The following is an 11,226-nucleotide window of genomic DNA, read 5'->3' as shown; positions in this document are numbered from 1 at the left end:
GACAAAGTGTTTGTTTTTCAGCTGATGTTTCAGGACAGAAACTCTGTCCTCCTGCAGGTTTTTCCTCTGTTTGACGGCTGGTTTACTCTGTTTCAGTGTTCAACTGGACGGTGCAGCAGGTGGAGGAGTGGCTGCTGGTCAGTGTGGAGCTTCCTCTGTACGCTGACAGCTTCAGGAAGCACCAGCTGGACGGCAAAGCCCTGCCCAGGTAGCATAACCCTCGGCTTTATTTACCGGCACAGAGTGGGACAAACAACAAGCTGGAGTTTACTGAAAGATTTATCAGGTGTTCAAAGTCATCGGATCTCCCCAAAAACACAACCCCAGCTAAAGACTTTTCATCCGACTCTTTCAGCTGAAGAAACTTTCACTAAAGAAAGGGCATAAAAGGGACAATATGTCTCTGTGTTCCTGTAAAATGGAGTGAACTCTGGGTATGGAGCCACACCTGTTTCCTCTTTCAGTGAAAGATGATCTGTGTGTTTATGCTAATTAATCTGCTCTGTGTGGTGGTTTCAAACCGCCTCCCCCCCCCCACAGTTCCACTTGTTTTGTGTGGGTTTGTGTCGGCACAGTTTTTATTTATTATCTGTTTTGACTCATTGTCACATTTAAAACAACAAATTCTCCTGTTTTCAGTGAGTTCTGAACATAAAGATGTGAAAAAGAAGCTGCAGCCACTTTTACTTCTAAGAGTTAATTTATCAGAACAAAATAAAAAGCATCTGTTCCAGGTGTTAAATCCATTTCTGAGTTTAATATCCAGAATAATGGATGTGATCTGATCAGCTTGTTTTTGGACCCGAACAACTTCCTGTTCACCCTGGATCTTTGTTTCTGTACTTTAATTAATCCTGACAGTCACCACCCTCCTCTTCCTCCCTGCAGACTGGCGGTGAAGAACACCACCCTGATGGTGTCCCTGCTGAAGATTTTAGACAGAAGTCACGCTAAGAAACTGCAGCTCAAAGCCCTCGACATTGTGCTGTTCGGACCACCGCCAGGTGTGTATGTTCTGACCGTGTAGAGGCAGGTATTACCACCTATTACCACCTGTACCCCGTGTAGAGGCAGGTATTACCACCTGTACCTCGTGTAGAGGCAGGTATTACCACCTATTACCACCTGTACCCGTGTAGAGGCAGGTATTACCACCTGTACCTCGTGTAGAAGCAGGTATTACCACCTATTACCACCTGTACCCCGTGTAGAGGCAGGTATTACCACCTGTGCCCCGTGTAGAGGCAGGTATTTCCACCTGTACCCGTGTAGAGGCAGGTATTACCACCTGTACCCCGTGTAGAGGCAGGTATTACCACCTGTACCCCGTGTAGAGGCAGGTATTACCACCTGTACCCCGTGTAGAGGCAGGTATTACCACCTGCACCCCGTGTAGAGGCAGGTATTGCCACCTGTACCCTGTGTAGAGGCAGGTATTACCACCTGTACCCCATGTAGAGGCAAGTATTACCACCTATTACCACCTGTACCTCATGTAGAGGCAGGCATTACCACCTATTACCATCTGTACCCCGTGTAGAGAAGTGTATTACCACCTGTACCCCATGTAGATGCAGGTATTACCACCTATTACCACCTGTACCCGTCTAGAGAAGGGTATTACCACCTGTACCCCATGTAGAGGCAGGTATTACCACCTATTACCACCTGTACCCGTCTAGAGAAGGGTATTACCACCTGTACCCCATGTAGAGGCAGGTATTACCACCTGTACCCGTGTAGAGGCAGGTATTACCACCTGTACCCGTGTAGAGGCAGGTATTACCACCTGCACCCCGTGTAGAGGCAGGTATTGCCACCTGTACCCCATGTAGAGGCAAGTATTACCACCTATTACCACCTGTACCTCATGTAGAGGCAGGCATTACCACCTATTACCATCTGTACCCCGTGTAGAGAAGTGTATTACCACCTGTACCCCATGTAGATGCAGGTATTACCACCTATTACCACCTGTACCCGTCTAGAGAAGGGTATTACCACCTGTACCCCATGTAGAGGCAGGTATTACCACCTATTACCACCTGTACCCGTCTAGAGAAGGGTATTACCACCTGTACCCCATGTAGAGGCAGGTATTACCACCTATTACCACCTGTACCCATCTAGAGAAGGGTATTACCACCTGTACCCCATGTAGAGGCAGGCATTACCACCTATTACCATCTGTACCCCGTGTAGAGGCAGGTATTACCATCTGTACCCCGTGTAGAGGCAGGTATTACCACCTGTACCCGTGTAGAGGCAGGTATTGCCACCTGTACCCGTGTAGAGGCAGGTATTGCCACCTGTACCCTGTGTAGAGGCAGGCATTACCACCTATTACCATCTGTACCCCGTGTAGAGGCAGGCATTACCACCTATTACCATCTGTACCCCGTGTAGAGGCAGGTATTACCATCTGTACCCCGTGTAGAGGCAGGTATTACCACCTGTACCCGTGTAGAGGCAGGTATTGCCACCTGTATCCGTGTAGAGGCAGGTATTGCCACCTGTACCCTGTGTAGAGGCAGGCATTACCACCTATTACCATCTGTACCCCGTGTAGAGGCAGGTATTTCCACCTGTACCCGTGTAGAGGCAGGTATTACCACCTGTACCCCATGTAGAGGCAAGTATTACCACCTATTACCACCTGTACCCCATGTAGAGGCAGGCATTACCACCTATTACCATCTGTACCCCGTGTAGAGGCAGGTATTACCATCTGTACCCCGTGTAGAGGCAGGTATTACCACCTGTACCCGTGTAGAGGCAGGTATTACCACCTGTACCCGTGTAGAGGCAGGTATTGCCACCTGTACCCTGTGTAGAGGCAGGCATTACCACCTATTACCATCTGTACCCCGTGTAGAGGCAGGTATTACCACCTGTACCCGTGTAGAGGCAGGTATTACCACCTGTACCCCATGTAGAGGCAAGTATTACCATCTATTACCACCTGTACCCCATGTAGAGGCAGGCATTACCACCTATTACCATCTGTACCCCGTGTAGAGGCAGGTATTACCACCTGTACCCGTGTAGAGGCAGGTATTACCACCTGTACCCGTGTAGAGGCAGGTATTGCCACCTGTACCCTGTGTAGAGGCAGGCATTACCACCTATTACCATCTGTACCCCGTGTAGAGGCAGGTATTACCACCTGTACCCGTGTAGAGGCAGGTATTACTACCTGTACCCCGTGTAGAGGCAGGTATTACCACCTATTACCATCTGTACCCCGTGTAGAGGCAGGTATTACCACCTGTACCCGTGTAGAGGCAGGTATTACCACCTGTACCCCATGTAGAGGCAAGTATTACCATCTATTACCACCTGTACCCCATGTAGAGGCAGGCATTACCACCTATTACCATCTGTACCCCGTGTAGAGGCAGGTATTACCACCTGTACCCGTGTAGAGGCAGGTATTACCACCTGTACCCGTGTAGAGGCAGGTATTACCACCTGTACCCGTGTAGAGGCAGGTATTACTACCTGTACCCCGTGTAGAGGCAGGTATTACTACCTGTACCCCGTGTAGAGGCAGGTATTACCATCTGTACCCCGTGTGGAGGCAGGTATTACCACCTGTACCCGTGTAGAGGCAGGTATTACCACCTGTACCCGTGTAGAGGCAGGTATTGCCACCTGTACCCTGTGTAGAGGCAGGCATTACCACCTATTACCATCTGTACCCCGTGTAGAGGCAGGTATTACCACCTGTACCCGTGTAGAGGCAGGTATTACTACCTGTACCCCGTGTAGAGGCAGGTATTACCACCTATTACCATCTGTACCCCGTGTAGAGGCAGGTATTACCACCTGTACCCGTGTAGAGGCAGGTATTACCACCTGTACCCCATGTAGAGGCAAGTATTACCATCTATTACCACCTGTACCCCATGTAGAGGCAGGCATTACCACCTATTACCATCTGTACCCCGTGTAGAGGCAGGTATTACCACCTGTACCCGTGTAGAGGCAGGTATTACCACCTGTACCCGTGTAGAGGCAGGTATTACCACCTGTACCCGTGTAGAGGCAGGTATTACTACCTGTACCCCGTGTAGAGGCAGGTATTACTACCTGTACCCCGTGTAGAGGCAGGTATTACCATCTGTACCCCGTGTGGAGGCAGGTATTACCACCTGTACCCGTGTAGAGGCAGGTATTACCACCTGTACCCGTGTAGAGGCAGGTATTACCACCTGTACCCGTGTAGAGGCAGGTATTACTACCTGTACCCCGTGTAGAGGCAGGTATTACCACCTGTACCCGTGTAGAGGCAGGTATTACTACCTGTACCCTGTGTAGAGGCAGGTATTACCACCTATTACCACCTGTACCCCGTGTAGAGGCAGGTATTACCACCTGTACCCGTGTAGAGGCAGGTATTGCCACCTGTACCCTGTGTAGAGGCTGGCATTACCACCTATTACCATCTGTACCCCGTGTAGAGCCAGGTATTACTACCTGTACCCCGTGTAGAGGCAGGTATTGCCACCTGTACCCTGTGTAGAGGCTGGCATTACCACCTATTACCATCTGTACCCCGTGTAGAGGCAGGTATTACCACCTGTACCCTGTGTAGAGGCAGGCATTACCACCTATTACCATCTGTACCCCGTGTAGAGGCAGGTATTACCACCTGTACCCGTGTAGAGGCGGGTATTCGTCACTGTGGTTGTGTTTTCGTGTGATGTGCATATCTTGTGTCCTATGGTTGTATTGCAGTTTAAGATACAGCTGGTGCCTTTGTCCACCTTATATTTACAGTCATATTTACTCCAAGAGTCTATTTGCCTTGTGAACTGTGGAGGTTTCTGTTGACATAAATAAAGAAAAATGAGCGGAATCCATTTCAAATGAGATCACAACATGTAGAAAACTTAAAGTGCTGTACGTAGTATTTAAGTGTGTGCTGCTGTCAACAGGTCTGCAGAATCGGTGGAAGGATCCGGTTCTGGGTTTGTCCATCCTGATGGCGTTGAGTGGCTGCTGGTTCGCCTACGTCCAGACCAGGAAGTCCAGAGACGACCTGGGGAAGCTGATGAAGGACCTGGAGGGTCTGCAGAAGGCCGAGCAGAGTCTGCTGGACCTGCAGGAGAAGTGAGTCCATCACAGCTACAAGAACACTGAACCCGACTCTCTGACCCACTGATTTAGTTCTTCAAGAGACGCTTTCATCCAAAGTTATAAGTCAGGGTTGGAAAGTTCAGACTCTTAAAGTCCAGAGTCAGTGTGAGTTAGGTGTGTCCGAGGAATGAGGAGAGGAGGAGCTTTCTGAGAAGATGAGTCTTCAGGGGTTCTGACAGCATCTGGTAGCTGGTTCCACCTTCATGGAACCACCAGTGAGAACAGTCTGGACTGGGACTGCCTTGTTTGTAGAGACGGCAGAACCAGACGAGGCTCCTGAGAGGAAAGCAGTGTTTAAACAGCGGCTGCAGACCCAGAAGTCTCAGTAGGCAGCACCAGGGACTGGACCTGATCAGGCAGCCGGTGGAGATCCATGAGGAGAGGAGGGTCCTGTGACCTTTTTGGTTGATGGAACAGCGTCGGGTTCTGGACCATCTGTGGGTGTTCTGGACCATCTGTGGGGGTTCTGGACCATCTGTGGGTGTTCTGGACCATCTGTGGGTGTTCTGGACCATCTGTGGGGGTTCTGGACCATCTGTGGGTGTTCGGGACCATCTGTGGGTGTTCGGGACCATCTGTGGGGGTTCTGGACCATCTGTGGGTGTTCTGGACCATCTGTGGGGGTTCTGGACCATCTGTGGGTGTTCTGGACCATCTGTGGGGGTTCTGGACCATCTGTGGGGGTTCTGGACCATCTGTGGGTGTTCTGGACCATCTGTGGGGGTTCTGGACCATCTGTGGGGGTTCTGGACCACCTGTGGGTGTTCTGGACCATCTGTGGGGGTTCTGGACCATCTGTGGGGGTTCTGTAGCAGGAGCTGGTGTCAGACTGAGTCAGATACAGACAGATGCAGCATGAGGAGGAGGAGGACTGGTCAGCAGCCGTCACAGAGATGGTTTCTGTCAGAGATGAAGAGCTGAGCTTATATTGATGCTGTGATGGTCTCATGTGATGGACGATCAATACTTCAGACTTAGAGAGGTTTAGTTGAAGATGCCGTTCCTTTATCCAGGTAAATATCTCTAAGATACTGAGATTCAGTCTGAAACTGCTCCGTCATCTGATGAAAACGACAGGAACAGATGGGTTTTACAAGAAAGTCAACCTGCTTTTATAGAGCTGCTCACACTTAATGATGATCAATTAATCAGAGCATTGATCAGCAGCTCCTGGCTGCTTCTTACCCTCTTAGTTCCTGAGGAAGCAGTGAGGGTTCACTTAGTTTTTCACTCACTGCTTCTGTGTTTTGTCTCAGATTTTGTTCCATAAGTAATGAGACGGTGTGATGTGTTGTTGTTACTCTGAGTTTCACCTGCTATAACAGATGGTTTTCATTAGGTCCTGATATAGAAAACTTAGAGTTTGCATAGGGTGTACTTTCTTTTCCACATGACCTGTATGTTGCAAAGAGAAGGCATCCCAGCCCTGAGCCTTTGTGCACCCCTCTGAACAGGTAATGGGATGCAGATTTTATTCGATTCCCTCCAATAACATGCAGCGAGTTATGGTTCAAACCAGGAGTTTGATCAACCTCAGATGTCCTTCTGTGAGATTATAAATAATATGATGCCATCATTTAGCAGGTCACAAGCTGCAGAGACGTCTAACAAGATCAGAGCTGAGGGCTGCAGCTCCTTCAGAGCGGCTTTGATCAACTTGTTTGAAACAACTTTAGAAACAATCGATAGAGCGGCCGTCAGGTCTCGGCTCGGTGTGAGGTTTCTGAAAAGGTTCAGACAAACGAATGTACTGCAGCTACTCTTCCTGTGGTTAGCAGCAGTGACATGACCCACCGTAACTGAGTGCGTGTCAGCGGCTCTGTTTTTAGAAGCAGCAAGAATAGACCCTTTCTGTTTATCTCATAACTTCATGTAATTAAAACTGTGACAAAGCTGCAGCCACGAGGAGGAAATAACTCCGAGTGGACGGCCTCCGCCGAGGCTTTCTGTCTCAACTCCTTATTTGGGCAGAGAACAGCCAGCAGCTCTGTGCTCACACACAAACCGTTTGAGATCTGAGATGTGTTGCAACACGGCGTGCGCTTCCTCTGATGAGCACCGCCGCTGGTTCCGCTTCTCGTCAGGAGGAGGGGTTCAGCCTCCAGAGGAAGAGGTTTCCCATGGTGTCTGTCAGAGGGAGGCTGGCTCAACTTCACCGAATGGTGGAAAAATGTTAATGTGCTCATTGAGCCCTCAGTCAGACAACATTAATCCTGGAAAATGTTCCTCAAGGTTTTAGACTCTAACAGGACCAGAAAGTTTACTACCCAGAACTGATCCAGACAGCTCTTTGAAAGCAGGGAACCAAACGGGAATTCTGGAGTTAACCAGGAAGGAAGAAACTCCTGACTGCAGAGCTGTGCTGCTGAATGAAACGACCCGGTTAATCACACCAGGCCAGAGATACCTGCTGAGGGAGAGAAACACAAGTTAATGACAGCGATGATGTCAGAGGGAGGAGAGGTGCATCATGGGAGCTCCCCCAGCAGGCTGGGCCTATAGCAGCAGAACTATGGGATGTTTCAGGCTCACCTGAGCCATCCCTAACTATAAGCTTTATCAGAAAGGAAAGTTTCAGCCTGATCTTAAAGGTAGAGAGGGTGTCTGCTTCCTGAAGCCAAACTGGCAGCTGGTTCCACAGAGAGGGGCCTGATAACTGAAGGCTCTGTCTCCCATTCTGCTTTTAGGGGCCTGATAACTGAAGGCTCTGCCTCCCATTCTGCTTTTAGGGGCCTGATAACTGAAGGCTCTGCCTCCCATTCTGCTTTTAGGGGCCTGATAACTGAAGGCTCTGCCTCCCATTCTGCTTTTAGGGGCCTGATAACTGAAGGCTCTGCCTCCCATTCTGCTTTTAGGGGCCTGATAACTGAAGGCTCTGCCTCCCGTTCTGCTTTTAGGGGCCTGATAACTGAAGGCTCTGCCTCCCGTTCTGCTTTTAGGGGCCTGATAACTGAAGGCTCTGCCTCCCGTTCTGCTTTTAGGGGCCTGATAACTGAAGGCTCTGCCTCCCGTTCTGCTTTTAGGGGCCTGATAACTGAAGGCTCTGCCTCCCGTTCTGCTTTTAGGGGCCTGATAACTGAAGGCTCTGCCTCCCATTCTGCTTTTAGGGGCCTGATAACTGAAGGCTCTGCCTCCCATTCTGCTTTTAGGGGCCTGATAACTGAAGGCTCTGCCTCCCATTCTGCTTTTAGGGGCCTGATAACTGAAGGCTCTGCCTCCCATTCTGCTTTTAGGCGCCTGATAACTGAAGGCTCTGCCTCCCAGTCTGCTTTTAGGGGCCTGATAACTGAAGGCTCTGCCTCCCATTCTGCTTTTAGGGGCCTGATAACTGAAGGCTCTGCCTCCCATTCTGCTTTTAGGGGCCTGATAACTGAAGGCTCTGCCTCCCATTCTGCTTTTAGGGGCCTGATAACTGAAGGCTCTGCCTCCCATTCTGCTTTTAGGGGCCTGATAACTGAAGGCTCTGCCTCCCATTCTGCTTTTAGGGGCCTGATAACTGAAGGCTCTGCCTCCCATTCTGCTTTTAGGGGCCTGATAACTGAAGGCTCTGTCTCCCATTCTGCTTTTAGGGGCCTGATAACTGAAGGCTCTGCCTCCCATTCTGCTTTTAGAAACTCTGGGAACCACAAGGAAACCTGCAGCCTGAGAGCAAAGTGCTCTGTTGGGGAAATATCCAACTGTGAGATCTTTAAGATGTGATGGAGCTCGGTCATTAAGAGCTTTATATGTGAGGAGAAGAAGCTTAAATTCTATTCTGAATTTAACAGGGAGCCAATGAAGAGAAGCTAAAACTGGAGAAACATGATCTCTGCTGTCAGGAATCGTTCACCTGATCAGGTGATCAGGTTGCAGTTTTCCTTTATAACGAGTCGAAACATGTTTATTTTGATGGATGATTTTATGTCCTGAAAGCAGCAGAACAACATGTCAGCTGTGGCTTGTTCCAGCTGTTTTCTGACTAATTATAATTATGTTATACAGTAAAAAGTACACTAAAGCACCACAGAAGAAGAGCTGCTGTGGATGCTCTCGTGATATAAGTAAGAATGAGGGTGAAGCGTCATGTGGCCAGCTGCCAGCACCGGTGTGGACGCCATAACAGGAGATGATCGCTGTGAAGGCGTGTTGTGGCTGTAACATATTGATCTAAAGCCAGTCACTCATTGATCTAAAGCCAGTCACATATTGATCTAAAGCCAGTCACATATTGATCTAAAGCCAGTCACATATTGATCTAAAACCAGTCACTCATTGGTATTTTGATCTAAAACCAGTCACCCGTTGGTATATTGATCTAAAACCAGTCACTCATTGGTATTTTGATCTAAAACCAGTCACCCGTTGGTATATTGATCTAAAACCAGTCACTCATTGGTATTTTGATCTAAAACCAGTCACCCGTTGGTATATTGATCTAAAACCAGTCACTCATTGGTATATTGATCTAAAACCAGTCACTCGTTGGTATATTGATCTAAAACCAGTCACTCATTGGTATATTGATCTAAAACCAGTCACTCGTTGGTATATTGATCTAAAGCCAGTCACATATTGATCTAAAACCAGTCACATATTGATCTAAAACCAGTCACCCGTTGGTATATTGATCTAAAACCAGTCACTCATTGGTATATTGATCTAAAACCAGTCACTCGTTGGTATATTGATCTAAAACCAGTCACTCGTTGGTATATTGATCTAAAGCCAGTCACATATTGATCTAAAGCCAGTCACATATTGATCTAAAACCAGTCACCCGTTGGTATATTGATCTAAAACCAGTCACTCGTTGGTATATTGATCTAAAACCAGTCACTCATTGGTATATTGATCTAAAACCAGTCACTCGTTGGTATATTGATCTAAAGCCAGTCACATATTGATCTAAAGCCAGTCACATATTGATCTAAAACCAGTCACCCGTTGGTATATTGATCTAAAACCAGTCACTCATTGGTATATTGATCTAAAACCAGTCACTCGTTGGTATATTGATCTAAAACCAGTCACTCATTGGTATATTGATCTAAAACCAGTCACTCGTTGGTATATTGATCTAAAGCCAGTCACATATTGATCTAAAACCAGTCACATATTGATCTAAAACCAGTCACATATTGATCTAAAACCAGTCACTCGTTCATATATTGATCTAAAACCAGTCACTCATTGGTATATTGATCTAAAACCAGTCACTCATTGGTATATTGATCTAAAACCAGTCACTCATTGGTATATTGATCTAAAACCAGTCACATATTGATCTAAAGCCAGTCACATATTGATCTAAAGCCAGTCACATATTGATCTAAAGCCAGTCACTCATTGGTATTTTGATCTAAAACCAGTCACCCGTTGGTATATTGATCTAAAACCAGTCACTCATTGGTATTTTGATCTAAAACCAGTCACCCGTTGGTATATTGATCTAAAACCAGTCACTCATTGGTATATTGATCTAAAACCAGTCACATATTGATCTAAAACCAGTCACTCTTTGGTATTTTGATCTAAAACCAGTCACCCGTCGGTATATCGATCTAAAACCAGTCACATATTGATCTAAAACCAGTCACTCATTGATCTAAAGCCAGTCACATATTGATCTAAAGCCAGTCACATATTGATCTAAAGCCAGTCACATATTGATCTAAAGCCAGTCACATATTGATCTAAAGCCAGTCACATATTGATCTAAAGCCAGTCACATATTGATCTAAAGCCAGTCACATATTGATCTAAAGCCAGTCACATATTGATCTAAAGCCAGTCACATATTGATCTAAAGCCGGTCACCCGTCGGTATATTGATCTAAAACCAGTCACTCATTGATCTAAAACCAGTCACTCTTTGGTATATTGATCTAAAACCAGTCACCCGTCTGTATATTGATCTAAAACCAGTCATTGATTATCAAAGCAGATGATTGGGTGTTTACGACTGTGAGGACTTCTGTGGTCTTACTGTTATTTTAGCTTTACTGTCACTACAACAGCACGATGAAACAAAGACCACTTATAAATACCTGAACTAATAATACTGCACTTACACGCGTGCACGTCTACACATGCGTGCACGCCTAC

General features: G+C 47.3%; 1 protein-coding gene across 2 annotated transcripts in view; it reads left to right on the top strand.

The window, feature by feature from the left end:
- LOC140279920 (stromal interaction molecule 1-like) overlaps window positions 1–11,226 on the top strand; it is a 33,773-nt gene that overhangs the window by 12,252 nt on the left and 10,295 nt on the right. For both annotated transcript variants that reach the window (XM_072375145.1, XM_072375146.1), the window contains exons 5-7: window positions 97–208; window positions 889–1,004; window positions 4,941–5,115. In XM_072375145.1, the coding sequence (XP_072231246.1) occupies window positions 97–208; window positions 889–1,004; window positions 4,941–5,115 (403 nt within the window). The remainder of the gene's footprint in view (window positions 1–96; window positions 209–888; window positions 1,005–4,940; window positions 5,116–11,226) is intronic.

Source organism: Leuresthes tenuis, unplaced genomic scaffold (assembly GCF_036924035.1).
Source record: "Leuresthes tenuis unplaced genomic scaffold, fLeuTen1.0.hap1 SCAF_21, whole genome shotgun sequence".
Lineage (NCBI taxonomy): Eukaryota > Metazoa > Chordata > Actinopteri > Atheriniformes > Atherinopsidae > Leuresthes > Leuresthes tenuis.
This window is presented reverse-complemented; position numbering and strand designations above follow the sequence as displayed.